This window comes from Aythya fuligula, chromosome 20 (genome assembly GCF_009819795.1).
Source record: "Aythya fuligula isolate bAytFul2 chromosome 20, bAytFul2.pri, whole genome shotgun sequence".
NCBI classification, from domain to species: Eukaryota; Metazoa; Chordata; class Aves; order Anseriformes; family Anatidae; genus Aythya; species Aythya fuligula.
Window position 1 is genome coordinate 8610368 of NC_045578.1, and position 17149 is coordinate 8627516.

Genomic DNA, 17149 nt, shown 5'->3' on the forward strand with positions numbered 1-17149 from the left:
AATCAAGTAGAATGTGCATGTCTGCATGCATTCGTATATACATGTGTATCTATGAAAACCATATAATAATGTAATAAAAATTATCAGTAAAAGACTACCAAAAAGTGTGTTTGAAGTTTCCAGTAGGAAATAGTAAAGCAGTGTATATGATCACCATTAACTGAGTAAGTTACTAGCGGCAACACGGCATTAGTACATTGTGAGGAAATAAATATGATATGCTTTCACAAAGGGATGCAACAGCATACAGCAGATTGACATGTTCCATTATGTACCTAAGTGATCAGAGCTATAGAATGGTTAGAGCCATCTTATTGCCAGGCTGATGTGCTTCTTGTGCTTACAGAACAGCATCTAAGTTACTGTAGGTAATTGCTACAGGTCAGCCTCAGACAGAAATGGAAGATCTGTACCAGCAGAATGCCTAAATGCTGTCCAAAGTATGACTCTTCATGTATGTGCCGATTGTTTGTCAGCAGCTGGTGGACAGTTTTTGTAGCTTTGGGAGAAGGGATTTGTCTTGCTGTTATTTATTTATTTTGTGGGGGGCAAAGATGGTTGCAAAGTAATAAACCCAGGGACACAATACCAGGTATCTTTTGTAGCTGTAGTACTGTAATGAAACGCTTCCTGCACTGACCTCTTCTCTCTGGCTGTATTAATAAGGAAGGGCAGAAAACATCTTATCTGCCACGACTTTACCATGCTGGTTTCGAGACAGGCTAAACAAATATTTATAGGCTTTAGAAATATCTGAATCTGGCAACCGTGGGGACTGAGGTAATATTTTCCCAGGTCTAGAGTGCTTCGCAAGCATTTCCTGGTCAGCCCTCGCGCTGAGGCCTGAGCCAGCAGGTGAATATTTCTCCCATTGTGTCAGAGGCACGAAGGGAGGCAGCTGGCAGTAAATGGAGTCAGTAGGTGGCCTAATTCGGGCTGACACCACGACAAACGCACGGCGCGGCTCTCACCCCAACGGAGGGTGAACCATTAACATCTGTGCGGGTCTCACCCCAGTGGAGGGTGAAACATTAACACCCTCAGGGCCCATATGGGAAAGGACGTCATGGCGTAGACAAAGCACGGTGCAGAAATTGTGCGTTGGCAGGAATTTGTCGCAGCCACGCTCAGTCTGGGGACTGGGATTGCAGCCTGGCCTCATCTGTTAGGCGTTCATCGCTTGCCACCTTCAGGCCATGCCTGAATTCGGTCGTTACGGGGAAATGCCAGGCCTGGTGTGGCCGAATGGTGCTTCTGAGAGACATTTGGGGATTTTGAGCCATTTTCCCTTACATCTCCTCCTTACACCCCAGGGAAGGCGAGGGGGTATTTCAGGCACTGCGAGGGAACCGCTGCAGTCCCTCTGATTTTACACTGTAATTCACCCCTGCCAGACCCCTAGGCGATTTGGGGTAAAAAACAACCATTTTGGTTACAGGAGCTGGGGGGGGGGGGTGAGGCGCTGTGTGGGGCTGCCTGAGGGGAGGAGGTGGGCTATGAGGGGCGGGGCCTGTACAGGAGAGGGGCGTGACCTACACGGGGAGAGGCGGGGCCTGTACGGAGAAGGGCGGAGCTTATGGTGGGCGTGGTTTAGGGAGGGTGGGCGGGGCGACGAGCCGCGCCGCGTCACCTTTGTGCGCGCGGCGGCGCCGCTCCCGCGCGGGGGGTGACATCACCGAGGGGGCGGGGCTCGCGTGAGGGGAGGCGGGCGGCGGGCGGGGGGCAGGGGGCGGGCGGGGGTCCCCCCGCCGCCATGGAGGGCGGCCGCCTGCCCATCCGCCGCTACCGCCGGGCGCTGGTGGAGGCGGTGAGCCGGCAGCCCTTCCTCATCGTCACCGGCGAGACGGGCAGCGGCAAGAGCACGCAGCTGCCCCGGTACCTCTTCGAGGCAGGTAACGGCCGGGGGGAGACCCCCCCCGCCCCTCCCGGAGCTCCTCGGGAGCCTGTAGGGGGGCGAGGGGGGGGTCGGCCCCTCAGCCCCCCTCAGTCCCCCTCAGTCGTCCCCAGCCCCCTTTAGACCCTCCCCAGTCTTCCCTAGCCCCCCCCAGGATCCTCTCAGACCCCCTTAGTCCTCCCCAGTCCCCCTTAGTCCCCCATAGCCCCCCCAGTCTCCCCTAGCCCCCCCTCAGCTTCCCCTAGACCCCCAGGCCCCCTTCGGCCCCATTTAGCCCCCTTTAGACCCTCCCCAGTCTCCTCTCAGCTTCCCCTCATCCTCCCCCAGTCTCCTCTAGACCCCCAGGCCCCCTTCAGCCCCTCTCAGACCCCCTCAGCCCCCCCCAGCCCCTCCTAGCCCCCTGACGCCCCTGTTTCTCTCCCCGCAGGCCTGGCCGAGCACGGGGCCATCGGTGTCACCCAGCCCCGGCGCGTGGCAACCGTGTCGGTGGCGCAGCGGGTGGCCGAGGAGCTGGGCTGCACGCTGGGCACCGTGGTGGGCTACCAGGTGCGCTTCGACGACTGCTCCTCGCAGGTAGGGTGCTGGGCAGGGAGCAGGGGGTGCTCGGGGGATGCGGGGTGGAAGTGTGAGAGCCTGGGAAGCTGTCCCGGCGGGGTGGAGCTGCGGTTGGGTTGTCACAGGGCTCACTTCTTATCGTAGAGTTATGGAATGGCTTGGGTTGGAGGGGGCCTGAAGGATCACCCAGTTCCATCCCCCTGCTGCAGTCAGGGATAATACCCACAAGATCAGGTTGGCCAAAGCCCCATCCAGCCTGGCCTTGAGGACCTCCAGGTATGGGGCATCCACAGCCTCTCTTAGCAGCCTGTTCCCATGCCCCACCACGATGAACGCTGCCAGACACTTGTGATGCTGTGGGTAAAGTTGTGTGTTATAATCCCAGCATGTATGTGTGTGTCTGCTGGGTGAGTATCTGACCTGTATCGATGTAAACAATCAGGGTGACAGCTGAAGGTCTAATTGAACCTTTCAGGATACTGCCATCAAGTACATGACGGATGGCTGCTTGTTGAGGCATATTTTGGCCGACCCCCTTCTCAGCAAGTACAGCGTCATCATTCTGGATGAAGCCCACGAGCGGAGCCTTAGCACTGTGAGTGTCGCCTTAAACACGAGTGTTGTTTGGTATTGGTAAAGGGGAAATTTGAACTCATTGGTAAAAATAATACAGATGTGGTACTCTTTCCTTCTGGTCTATTTTCAACTGAAGGTTCTCTAAGAGGTTTGCATCTTGAAATTACCTCTGTACTTAATGACAGAAGAGTTTTACCAAAGCAAGGAACAGGCTAAGTGACTCTCTAAAAATCTTTCACAGTGGGTCAGTTCCTGCAGTAAGACAAGATCTCAGGAGTCCTGACACTGTGTCTGTATGGACCTCTAGAAATGTTGTCTCTCTTATTGCTCAAAAAGGTAATGAGCATGGTTCTCAAGGTTTTTGGCTGACTTTCTACAGATGTGCTTTATCCTTTTGGTGCCCTAAGACCATAGGATCACTGCTTGATTTGTTGCATGCTGTGTATCCTGAAAATAAGATGCTGCCTGTAATCTAGTTGAAATTGTGGTAGCTGTTGTGTTTGACAGCACTTAAATATTGGCTGGCACTGGACAGCAGTGTCCCCCCTGTTCGTCCCCTCAAAAAAAAAAAAAAAAAAAAGGCAACAACCAACCAAATAAAAAACAAACAAACAAAAAAAACCCACCCACAAACAGAAACCAGCCTGAAACATCTCTCTCACTCTAAGGCCTAACGTTTCGCAGGGTGTGTATATGACTGTGCAAAGAGATTATGGTTTGGGGGTCATGGAGGTATCCAGACTGACCTAAGTGCTGAAAGCTGTCAAATGTCAGTCTGACCCTGCTGTGGTGAGCAGTGAGACTCGAGTCACTCAGTCCTCAAGAGGCTGTTTTGTGTCACAGACATTGGGTGGGAGAGAGAGAACGTGGGGAAGCCAAAGAGCTGGCAATAGCAGGGAATCGATGTCCAGACAGTCCTAAGTAGTGAGCCGTGGGAACAGGGAAAACAACCTACTAGTCAGCCTGGGGAAAAGACACAATGCTTTCTGCATCCCACTTCTGTCCTCGAGCATCTGAGAGTATTGCAAGTAATTGAGCTAGAGTGATGTAAGAAGTTACTGCTCCATCACCTGTAACTAACTAAAAAGAGCAGATTTTTAATCCACTGCAATGCAGAGTAAAATAAATTTGCTGAAGTCCAAATAATAAGTAGTACAACAAAGGAGGATGTCCACTCAGTCAGGTAACATATATACTGGATGAAGATAACTTTTTTTTTAATTGATCTGAGTTTTTTTTTCTTTTAGTTGACTTGACCGTGACAGTATAAAAATGAAAAGCAAATAATTCCATTTATAGGCTGTGAGAAGAACTGATGAGACATTAATTAAATTCTAGAAACTAATTTGCTTTCTTATGAGATGACCAGGCTAAGTGTGTGTGTTCTTCTGAGTGCTTAGGCCCTGAACATGTATTTTTTTGTCTTCTCTATATCCATGACATAAACTCAGTCCCTTCTTTGTTCATCAGGCACTTCTAAGAAGAATGAGGAACTAACATAAATTGCCTTTTTTATTTGTTTTGTTAGGATATTTTATTTGGTTTGCTGAAGAAATTATTTCTGCAGAAGAAACCAGCGGGCAGGAAAACGGACATGAAAGTGGTGGTGATGTCTGCTACCCTGGAGGTAGACAAGCTCTCGGAGTTCTTTGGACACTGCTCAGTGCTGCACATTCCAGGAAGAAGTTACCCAGTAAAGGAGATATTCTGCAACCTGCTCAGCCCACGGGACACAGGAAGCTCCGCATATGTTACGGAGGTCTGACCTGTTTTACTCTGTGTTGCATTCTCTGTTCTTGGTAGGATTGTCATCTGTTAAAGACCACAAGACTCAGCTGCTGGATTGCTGTGTTCTCACCATCTCTGCATGGTGCAGGAAATAATTAGTACCATAAGGTCTCTGAAAGAGTGAGGTTCTGTTTCCAGCTGATATTGGCTTGTTTGTTGCTTCTTTCAGGCTGTGAAGGTGACATTGGATATCCACTTAAATGAACCAGAAGGTGACATCTTGGTTTTCCTGACAGGTGAGAATCTTTATTTCAACAACTAGTGGGCATTCCAGGGAAAGTATTTCGTTGTCAGCAAAACCAGTACAACCTTCCCATGACTTTACAGTTTGTTCCAGAGCGGTAAGTAGAGAAAGGAAAGCTGCAGACTGACAGACAATCTTGTGAAGTGGTTGCTTTCACAGCACGTTAAGGTATATTCAGGGCTATGAGATCAGCTATGAAAAGTATGTACAAGACTTGTACATGTTCTTTTCTTTCTGTGTCAAATTAGCTCAATATTTGTATTGCTCTGTTTAGTTGTTAACTTGGGAAGGAAGAATTTATTTAACTCCAAAAACCTACATCAGAGTGTGCGCCAGGCACTGAAAGTGACATATGAAGCTCTTGCACAGTCATCTTTTAGGGAAAAGCCTTGGTGAGAGGTCCTGTGGGAAGACGGGATTGTCACTGCCGAGGCTAACTCATAAATACCACTTCCTTCTCGCAGTGGGATGGGTGACCGCAACGTTGGCAGAAGCCTTGTGCAGAGATGTTGCAGACGAGGAAGGCAGAGTGGTGGCTGAACAGGTCACGTAAATGCTCTTGTATGTTTTTTCAGGTCAAAACGAAATAGAAAAAGCTTGCGACCTCCTTTTCAAGAAAGCAGAGTCTATTGATTACCGATATGAAGTACACGATCGATCCATTGAAGGCCTGCTTATCTTACCGTTGTATGGGTCGATGTCAACAGGTAAGAGCAAATAATGTCTTACGGAATTTAATTAATGCAGATGTTAACTGCAAGACTTGTTATAAACAACATCCTACACAGGTATTTTTATTGTGACTGGGGAAATGAGATTCATTAACCTATTTGTTACAATGTTGTAGCACTATTGTGTGTGTAGGTTTTTTGTTTGTTTTTGTGGTGTTCATAAACTAATGACACTTAATCTTTCTCTGCACTGGCACAGAAGCCTCCAGCTAAAATTTGTATCCACTGGAAATGGTGGAAATAGCAGGAATTGCTTCACATAGCATCAATTTCTCCGGCTTAGGAAGGGGATATTGCAACACTGGAAGTTCAGTTATTGTATTTAGGGACCTCACATTTTACTTTCATTTTATTTTATATGGAAAAGATACTGCCAGTATATTTTCAAAGATGAGAGTAGACCTGTAAAAGAAGATTGAAAGAATACAGCATTACGCAATATAGAAAGAATAGGTTATCAGAGTGAGTCACTCTGTTTTATTTGGCAGCAATATCACATTTAATTTTGAAGAGTTAAAAAAGCAAAGGCACTTTGACCTCTGTTGAACACAGGCGCTGTATTTTCAGATGATCTCAAGTGTGATGTTTAAACGTGTGGGTGTGGTGTGTAGAATGCCAAGAGGCTGAATAAGCGCTCAGAAGAGCAGGACAGCAATAATTTTCATCTGGAAGTGTTGCTGAGAGAAATTATCTGGGAAAGATCTGCAGAAAGTTTTCATCTTCTTCAAAGAGCGAAATGAGAAGTTGCATAAATGAAAGATGTAGCTTCTTCCTTTCTCCATCCTTGCTAGGTGATAGATTCTGACAGATTTTTTTAATTCCTTTTTTGGTGGTTTCTCAGATGCCATTGTATTTCAGCCTTTTAAATACACAGGAAAGAATTTTAAGGAGATTTTGATACTTTGAAGTTTCATGTCTTAAAAAATAAATTTCAGGAGAAGGCTGAATTTCTACCTCCTTCTGTTGTTTTTTGGAAATGTAAGTGAATTAAAGGAAACTGCGTTTGTTACTTTTTTACATGTTAGAAGAATACTTGCTGGAAGCATGAGGGGTTTATCTGAATCTTTTCATGTTCACCTTCACTTGCTCTGATATGTTGAAACCCTTCAAATCATTCTTGAAGATTCCGTTAAGACCAGGTGGCATTTCTTTTTTCCTAGCTTTATGTTAGGAAATATCCAGGAGAGTTGGTCTTTCTTGATCTCAAAATCTTCTTGAGTATGCAAACAATAAAGAGTATATTCTCTGTTCCCTGACGTATGCTAAAATAAGATCTAATCGATATTTTGAAATGTTTTGTGATTCCTTTTCTAATTTCATTCAAATCAATTTCACTAAATATTTGAGTATGTTTGTCTAGTGTTAGAGATGATTTGATATCAGAGCACTGTTTTACTGACTGCCTGTCATTTCAGATCAACAGAAAAGAATATTTTTGCCAGCTCCCACAGGCATTAGAAAATGTGTGGTATCCACAAACATCGCTGCAACATCTCTGACAATTGAAGGAGTCAGGTATCGTTTCCTATTCTTTATAAAAGCTGTAATAGAGGGAATAATTCAGAAAGTTGTACTAGATTTGGAAAAGCTCATTGACTTCGTTCTGCTTCTCTACCCATCTGGTAAATTACCTGCTGCCTTCTTTTTGTCTGTGTAGTGGGTAAATGAAATACCTTAGCTGCTATTGTGTAGTCTTACAAATGACTAATGTTGTTGGAACCTAATTTGAAATCAGATCAGCTCCAGTAAATCAGCATAATGTTGCTGGGTGTGGGGAGGTGTTATCTGTAACATCCTGTAGATCAAATTGTTGCAGGGCTGCAGCTGGCCAGCAAAGAGCAACTACCTCTGCAGCAAATGTAGGGCAATTGTGTTCTTGCTCTGAGCTTATATGTATGTGGCATTTGCCTGTCTGTCTATTGAGGCCTCTGTTATTGTCTTCTCTGACAGTGTGAATCTTTTCCAGGTATGTAGTAGACAGTGGATTTGTGAAGCAGTTGAATCATAACCCACGAGTTGGCTTGGACATACTGGAGGTGGTTCCCATTTCAAAGTAAGTTTGAAAAAGGTGATTTGCTTGGTGTTTCTGGGAGGTGCTCTGACAAAATTGTGTTTCAGGTGCTCTTACAAAAGAAGAAAAAAGAGGGAGCACAAAAGGGAAGTGGGGTCTTTTGAGGCTTCGTAATTCAAAAGCATTTTGTTTGCTGCGCAGAGAGTTGTTCAGAACATGTAACTTCCTATAAGAAATCACAGGCATTAAGGAGGAGTTGACAGCGTATTGTCTGTAGTCTGGACAGTGGCTCACATGTTTGCTCAATACAACAGTCTGATTCAGAAAAGATTAAATAAAAAAAAGATTCTTCCTTTGAATAGAATTGTTTCTTCATTTTGCTGTTTCTTGTATAGCTGCATTTCTCAGTTGCTGCACAGTATATTAAGTCTTCCATCTACAAGCACAGAAATCGATATTTGTTATTGTTACAGTGTGATGCTTTGGTTAAAAACAGAATGAATCAAGGTTGTTGTTTTTTCTTTTTTTTTATTGTTTTGTGTTTTTCCCTGCCCTTGTGTGTTGGCAGGAGTGAAGCAATGCAGCGAGCTGGCCGAGCTGGCAGGACATCATCTGGAAAAAGCTACCGGCTATACAGCAAAGAGTTCTGGGAGCAGTGTATGCCTGATCACACGGTCCCAGAGATCAAGAGAACCAGTCTGACATCTGTGATCCTGACCTTGAAGTGCCTTTCTGTGCATGATGTCATAAGGTAACCTCCGTGGAGCAGGGGGATTATCACTTTCTTCCTGAGGTCTCAGAGGCAAAGCAGCACAGGCACCGAGAGCCTATTGGCAGGAGGCAGGATTAGGTCCCTGGCCAACTGTGACGGGACAATACAATCAGCTTGTCAGCTTTTCTGCTGTTCTTCTCAGAATCTTTAATGCCAGATTGGATCTTGAGCCCAAGTTCAGTGTGAGGTTCTGCCAAAACTACCTCCTTATCTCTGAAAGGAATAGTGATCCTTTGAAATACTGATAGCGCAAAAGCCAGCTCTCTGTGGAATTGTTTAAATTTAGGGTGAATCATGCAGAAAATATAGCTAATCTTTTCATAGGCCATGCTGGGTCTGCTGTTGTAATTCTACATCGTGAAGCTGTGTGTTTAGTAATATACCCATATACTGAAGATGTTTGTCATCTCTTTGGTCAGTAACTTCTACTGGAAGCTTATAAAAGTATTTTACTAAATATGAAAATTAACAAAGCTAAACTGAGTCTGAACAGTGAGATTTTTACTTCATTTTTTACTATAGATTTCCTTATTTGGACCGTCCTGAAGAGAGGCATATTTTAGAAGCTCTCAAGCAACTTTACCAGTGTGATGCTATTGACAGGTAAAAAATAAAGGGGTGTAGTCACTGCAAGAATTTAAATTTAATGGTTCAATTGTTGTTAATGAGCTGTTCACTTGGGCTAAAGGACTTTCCCCAGCAATAACTTGTTTCCTCATTTGACCAGGAAGTTAACTACTGGGTTTTAATATACTCATTGTAAACTTAGAATTAGAGCATAGCTTAGGACTTCAGAGAGAGTTTAATTTCTTCATGTTGTCCTAGAGTTCCTGAATAACAACATACAGATTCAATTCTCTGTGCAGCAGTTCCTGATGGCAGATCCTAGACTGATGTGACGAAGGTGCTTATGCACTGGCTGTGAGACCCATTGGAGAACTCAAGACAGGAAGGGAGATCTTATCCAAAGCTTCCAGGAATTCTTCTTAGAAAAAATCTTAATGTTAAACATATGATACACTTAAATAGCCTTGCCTGCCATGAAGTAGGCACAGGCAAACTGGAGAAGGGTGAAGGGCTCTTCTGCTAGTGACACTTGCTGTATGTCTCTAGCACCTGTCTGGGTGCACGCAGATTGTGGTATTAGAACAGTTCAGAGGGAAGCATTTATTTCCTGCTCTTTATCCATATATGGTGGCTAACACGGTGCGTGCTTGTTCCCGTTTACATTTAAGCATAGTGTTGTTGAATCTGTGTTGTTTTTTTGTTTGTTTTTTCCTGCAATAAGGAGAGGCCACGTGACAAGACTGGGTGAATTCCTGGTGCAGTTTCCCCTCCCTCCTAACCTGACCTGTGCTGTCATAAAAGCCGCTTCTCTTGACTGTGAAGATATGCTGCTTCCCATAGCAGCCATGTTGTCTGTGGAAAATGTTTTCATTCGTCCAGGTAGGAAGGCCCTTATCTCAAAGCAGCTTTGGGAAGGTGGGGAATTCAGCTTGGACAGGGACATCTCAGGCAGTGGCTGGGCAGCACACACTGCTTCACCTTAAACTAACACTTCAAATAACACGTATATTGCAGCGTGAGGAAGATTCCTCGTGTGCAGCACGTTGTCTCCAGAGAAAGATCTGTAGGGAAGGATGTTAAGATTAGGGCAAATAGACATGTGCCCGTATGTTCTTACAGCTCTCTGTGGTCTTGGAGTTAGGACATTTTGCACGCTAGGAATTGGACAACAGCTATTCCAAAGGCTTCAAGATAGCATTGAATTGGTTTGTGTTTGTCCCAGGGCTGGGAGCTGTAAAGTAACATCTGGGTAAGCTAATGGAGCGCTGAGAGGTCATAGGAGGAAAGCTGTGCTTTGGGGCAAAAGGGGAGGGAGCACACCAGATGTTTTATTGGTGGTGTCTGCTGTTGGTCTAATTTTAAGCCAGAGGAGTGGATTAATTAAATTTTAAGGAATGGGGTCACCTCTGGATGGATTTCTCTCTTCAGTAACACTGAATAGGTAAAGCTTTTAAGTTAACGTGAGAAGTTCAACTTGTCACTGCCTCCATTTCCATTTTTTTCTGGTTTAATGGAAAACATGATTTTGCTGGTGTTCCAGGCTAGCACCTCTTGATAGCTAAACCCAGTCTCCCACGTCCTCCTTCCCATCTCCTTTTCTCTTCAGCCTGATTCCCCAGCACACCTTCCCACCCCCAGCTGAGAAAAGACTGTGTAGCACGATCTTTGTGAGAGACCTTTGTCCATTCAAGTCACTCATTGGCTTTTGTCCAGTTATCTCTGTAGTCTATTAACTGTGCCTGTTAGTGCAACAGCTAGACACTGCTGATAGTACTGATAGTCTGGGTTCTGCTCTGGGGTCTTTCCCACTGCCACAAACGTGCTTTTGTTTTCCCATCCTCCATCTGGCAATATGCACTCGTTATCTGTCCAGCTAGCCAGAGCACACGTTCGTTACTCTCCAGCACACATTAGGACACAAACACAGAGACCTGCCATTTTGAAGACACTTGTTTGTGTGTGATATGTATATGAACAGGCCCCCTTCCTTCATCAGTGTTACTGGTAGTACCCACAAATTTCTGATATCTGCAGTGCAGCAGCAATGCAATACATTGGTCTCAGCAGTGTTATCCCTCTCTACTAAGGGAATACTCGGAACTTGAAATAACATTTTAGAAATGTTTTTGCTTTTACTAGTACATTTGTAGCATTTAATGAAGGCAAATTTCTCCTAAATTCATGGATGACATTGTTTTCTAGACTGTTTTTTTTAAGACTTCCATTACAAATGTACTTGAGTCGTAGGACAAAAGCTGAATTAAACAGATTAGCTGCTGTGATGGGGTGGTTCCAACAGTCTTGCTTTTTTCCCTCAGTCAGAACTTCCACTTGATCCCTGTGAGCTGTTTAGGGTTGCTGTTCCTTTATGATTCCACGTTGGCATCTGAATTGGTTGTGAGAGTAATATGTAGTAACTTTTCTTAGAGACTAGAAGCCTCCATCTCTACCGCTGACTGATGGGATTAATTACAGATTGAATAGCATCTACGTATTCTTGTTCAGCAGTAGTGGAAAGGGGGGAAGAACTGTAAATGCAGCTGTGGAGGAGAGACAAATCTAAAAATAACATGAATAAAGATACAAGACTGTTGAACAGACTTTAAAGATGTGCTAATAAAAGATAAAGTAGGAGTGATAAATAAAAATGACTTTGTTAAAGTGAGGTGTAACTTATTTCCTCAGGTGATCCTCAGAAGCAAAAGGAGGCAGAACTTCAACACCAGGAACTTTCCTCACAAGTGGGAGGTTGCAATGACTTTGCAACCCTCTTAAATATTTTTGAACAGTGCAAAACAAGGTATAAACTGATTTCTTTACAGTAAGTGGTTTTGTGTTGCTCATTAACTCCCACCTGCAGATGGTTTTTGAATATATTCCATATATGTACATGTCTGTACTTACTCCTAACTGCAGATTGATTCCTTATTGTGATCTGTAATTTCTATCAAGACAACTATTATTTAAACTAACAAAGTATCTGCCTGTGTAGGTTGCCTTCTTTGTACGACTATAACAAAAAATAGAGGCAACTTTCTGCCTTCAGTTTACAAAGGGCTTCTTTATAATGCAAGTATTTCTCTTCTCAGCAAGTCTCCTTCAGCGTGGTGCCAGAAATACTGGATCCATTGGAGAGCTGTAAAATCTGCTTTTAGTGTGGAAAAACAACTTCGGGAAATAATCAGTAAACTGAAACAGGTGAAAAATACTTTTTGTATATCATCTAGTTATGCTAGGTTGAGTTTAAGACATGTACTGAAGTACTGACCCTTTGCCAGATGGCTATGGCCTTTCTCCAGTAGAAACTAATACGCTTAAATATTTATTATAGCTTGTGTAACTAACAGGTATGGTGGTGGTAACAAGCAGGAAGGAGAGTTTTAATTAATTTCCTCATGGTTTCTGCAGGGTGAGAAATCTGGAGTTTAAAATCCATGGGATGAAGGGGGGTATGTACAGTTTTTTTTTCTTTAGCAAATACCCTGGTTCTTTTTTTTTTTTTTTTTTTTTTTTTTTTTTTAATCTAGCTGCCAGACTTCCCTAAAGAAACATTTGAAGGCTCTAGAACTGAAATACTAAGGAGATGTCTGTGTGCAGGATACTTCATCAATGTAGCTAGGAGGTAAGTAATAAAGTTTCCATACATTGAATGGAAAATATATTACGCATATTTTAAAGGATGTAGTTGTATGTTGAAACAGAATAGCAATATTGTGCTGTTAAAAAAGTAGTGGTTACAGCTAGAGGTGGTGGTTCTGCACAGGGCTAGAAGTCTGCCTTCTGACTCTGATTATGTTCCTGAGCAAGTTGCTTATATCCTTGGAACAGTACTTTTTCTGTCTATTAAATGAACTTGCAAGCTGATGAGTACTGCCAGGTACTAAGCTAAAGTGCTTTGAAGATGGCACATTATCATGGCTGTAGAAGGCTGCGGTCCCAAACTCTCTTTATCGTCGTGGTGTTATGTCTGCAGTACCACTATGGTAAATTAGACAGACGTATTTTATCTGTCACCTATGTTTGGCACTTAATTATGGAAGGATCTTCCCCTGCTTATATATCTGAATATTTTCTGCTCTGCTGCTGAATTGTTTAGCTTGTGTTGCTGTCTAATCACAGCAAAGCATATTTCAGTATAGATTTTTTTCACAAAACTTTTAGATCTGCAGCCAGGACCTTCTGCACAATGGACGGACATGGCAGCATAGTCTATATCCATCCTTCATCTACAGTAAGTTGCCAACTTCTATTAATAAAGTAGCAAAGGATCTGTAAAAGGAATAAAAGTCAGCTCCTTGTAAACTCTTCGGTTTGACTTGTCCTAACTTATGGCCAGGAGAACACTGATGCAGTGCTGCCTAGAGTACAGTACTCATTTTAAGGGTGGGAAAGAGCCTTACATCTTCAAAACTGGTAAACCTTCAGCTTATGAAATGAGTGCTATATGGACTGAGCTTTCTCTTTGGCTGTTCTTGGATTTCCTGGGCAATTTTAAGCAAGTCATTTTCTTTACTCAGACTGTGGCAGGGCACTGGAGCAGGTTGTTCAGTGAAGTTGTGGGTGCCCTATCCCTAGAATTGTTTAATGCCAGGTTGGTTGGGGCCCTGCATCCATGCTGAAGGCAGGAGGGTTGGAACCAGATGATCTGTAAAGTCCCTTCCAAACCAAGCCTTTCTACAATCCTGTGATTTTTGTAAGGTCATGCTGCTGGTTACCTGCCTGAAAATTTAGGGTAATGTCAGCTTTACCCCACTCTTGCATCTGAAGCTTTGGAAGATGCAAGTGGAGGGTGCTCTAGAATTTTTTTTTTATCAGTTATGAACTAATCTTTGTATTTTTAAGCTTTATAACCAGGAGACTCGACTTGAGTGGATCATCTTCCATGATGTCACAGTGACATCCAAAATCTATGTCCGGACAGTGTGTCCTGTTCGCTATGAGTGGGTCAAAGACTTGTTGCCTAGATTGCATCAAATTGATGCATATGAACTGAGCAGTGTGGCACGGGAAGAAGTAACTGAAGAGGAAATAACCAAATGGAAACATAAGGAGGACCTTAAAAGGCAGTGTGGTAAGCATAATACTTCTATTTCTGTCACGTGCGGTTTTCTTCGATATGTTGAGCCTGTGTGTATTGTACCATGGTACACATTCTGGATGAGTAGGTGTTAATCTGGATGTGCTTGGCACATTTGATACGTGGTGTTCTAGCTGTTTTCTTCTCTTACTACAGCTCTGTAATCCTTTTTGTGCCTTGGCACTGCTTGCAGTGGTGTTTTCCTACTGGTTCTTGCAGTGCTCTCTCTTTGTTCTGGGTTATTACACCTGACAGAAACAGAACTTAACCAAGAGTGGAATAGAAGCATTTTGGGTCTGTTCTTTAAATTTGCAAAGGGTATCGAGCCATAGAAATTATGAGTTGGTAATAGTGACCTGAAAAAGAGAGAGTGCCTAAGGGCTATTAAAAATAATTAAATAAATCGCACTTTAGTTAATGTCTTTCTGACAATTTAATGCCATAGGTTTAAATAAATTGTCTTTTAATTAAAACTGGGGTATGCTAACTGATCTGGCTGTTTGACATTCTTTGGATTCTTCTGTCAGCAGGTTTTATAAAGCAGCCAAGTATTCAAAGGGCCTCTCTACTCCTGAACTAGTTCTTCCAAAATTTTAATGTAATATACAGCCCGGCACTGGTAATAGAGTTTCTCTTCAATTTCCTTAACGATGGAAAAAATGTAGACTCTTGTTCTCAGAACGGTGTCTGTTTCTCTCCTTTGTAATTGTATGAAACAGCCATTTTAAATCATGAAAATATGAATTGGATTTGATTATAAATTTGCTGGAAATGATATTTGAATTACTGGAAAACAGAAGAGACCCTCATCTATTTGTCTGAAGTCTGGGGATCTGAGGATTTTTCTTTGACCCCTCAACTTTTTGAATTTATCAGGCAATTGTAAGTCAGCTTGAGGTTGTCCTTGCAAATGTTGTGTCATAAAAATAGGTATTTGAATAGCTGACAAAAGCTTAGTTTAGTGCTCAGTCGAAGGAAAGGTTGCAGCATGAGCTGAACTCCTAACCTGACTCCAAGACAGATTAATTCTAGATGCTTCATTCACACAATATGTAGACTCTAAGAGAGTCTTCTAATTATTTATGATTTATTTTGGTATAGCAGGAAATACTTGGACAGTTTTTCTGTGCTTCTGGGAGAAACAACTCCAAGGTCTCAGCTCAGTGGGTGCAAGACAAAACATGCATTTCTAAGGGTGTCTGAGCTGGTGTATTGACTTTTCCCACCGCTTTATCTGTGTGTTATTCTCCCTCTTCCTCCTATCTCCAGAAATTTCTGAAGATATTCTAAACTTTTTTCCTGTTCCCACCACTGTTCTCTTCCTGCCTAAACCTGAGTATGAGATGTGAATTTAGAGAAGAAACGGGTGCATAGAACATAAGATGCATAGCATCTGTTGGCAATAAAAAGCAAGATATACGTTTGGGGGTGGGATGAGCCCAACTGCAAATATTGACATGGGATTTAAAGTATGATTTATTTACTTTTTTTCTCTTCTGGTACAGCCTGTCCTCTCTGAAACTCATTCAAATGACTGACTGGTAGTTGAAAAACATTTGGAATTCTGTCTGGACATTTTATAGATGAGGGGAATTGTAATGCTGTTGGCTTTTTTTTTTTTTTTTGACACAAAAGAGTATATGTCTCTCTTTCCTTTCCCCCTCCAGAAGGAGTCAAAGACAACCCTGCAAAGAAGCTGGAGAAAAGGAATGATGATAAATCAATACAGGATGCCCGAGCTCGCTATCTTGAGAGAAAGCAGCAAAGAGAACAGGGTTTAAGTGGCCCGTTGAATGAAACGGGCTAGTGCTCATGGCTGGTCTGCTCCCAGGAATAGGAAAGGCAGCGTGGTACAGTTGTTCTGGGTATGCTTGCATAATGCAGGATGAGTGACTAGAATGAGGGAGAACTTCTGCTTTGTGGTACGTTTGGCTGCCGAGGCATACAGACGTGATCCTCATTGCTGCATTCTGCGAGGAAAAGTTACCAGAATTAATTTTGTTGCCACGTGTCGCAGGCAATTTTGTGGCTTGAACTGTGGGTGAAGACATGATACCTACTTGGTGCCAGTTCTGTGGCATTCAGGTGACTTTGAAAGGGCTCAGTGCCTTCATTAATAAAATGTTCTTAATGCTTTTTTTTTTAAAGGAGCAGAACTGTCCCTTTTTATTCATTTTACTTTGTATGGCTATGGCTATACAATCTTAATGCTTATCTGATGTTCAGGAAAAATTTGTAAGGAGTGCTCTTTTAATGATGGAGCCATCTTGATCTAAAATCAAAAGGACGTTTGCTACGTGCATTCTGTCACAGACCTTGTTCCTACCGTGTATTGTGCTGGTTCTGAGCGAAGATGTCTTTGTATGCAAAGTATTTTGTAAATGTTTTCTCCTTTTTGCCAGCAATGCCTAATTTTTGTCAGGGATGACTTAGCACTGTGTGGTGTTCTCCATTTGGCAGAAAACAGCCAGGTGCCATCCTGCAGTCTGTCAGCAGGCCTGCTGCCTAGGGGAATGCTTTTCTGAGTCTGGTGGTTGTTATTTTTGAGCTGTATGGATTTTGGTCTGAGAAATCTGTTTCTAATGTGTATAAAGAATATATAAAGAAATGCTACTTTGTTATATATTTGTGCTGAGGGGAAAAAAAAAAAAACTAAAGCCTTGTGCTGCTTAGTCATCATAAAGTTTCAGGGGCAAGCTTGCCTTTCTTGCTCTCCTTCATCTGCAGTAAGTCACCTTTTGGGTAAGACAATTTCCAAAGTACAGGAACCCCTCCTGTCACCTCTCAAGCCTCAGTAATGTGCAGCTGTGTCTCCTCCAGTTGCATTTCAGGCCACTAACTACCTGCTAAGGTGATGTTACAAGTAAGTGCTGGCCCTGAGTGTAAAATATTAAGTGTTTTATCTCTGTGTGATCTCAGGGCAGGCTTTGTCCC

The 17149-nt window shown here is 43.2% G+C and overlaps 1 protein-coding gene across 1 annotated transcript; it reads left to right on the top strand.

The window, feature by feature from the left end:
- Window positions 1-1734: 1734 nt before the first annotated feature.
- Window positions 1735-16819, top strand: DHX40 (DEAH-box helicase 40). The gene is made up of 17 exons (XM_032201013.1): window positions 1735-1892; window positions 2322-2467; window positions 2925-3044; window positions 4554-4784; window positions 4983-5049; window positions 5633-5764; window positions 7204-7303; window positions 7755-7841; window positions 8368-8550; window positions 9094-9174; window positions 9860-10017; window positions 11824-11938; window positions 12228-12336; window positions 12666-12760; window positions 13300-13369; window positions 13981-14209; window positions 15883-16819. The coding sequence occupies exons 1-17, from the start codon at window positions 1754-1756 to the stop codon at window positions 16020-16022; spliced, it is 2202 nt and encodes a 733-aa protein (XP_032056904.1). The 5' UTR covers window positions 1735-1753; the 3' UTR covers window positions 16023-16819.
- The last annotated feature ends 330 nt before the right edge of the window (window positions 16820-17149 follow it).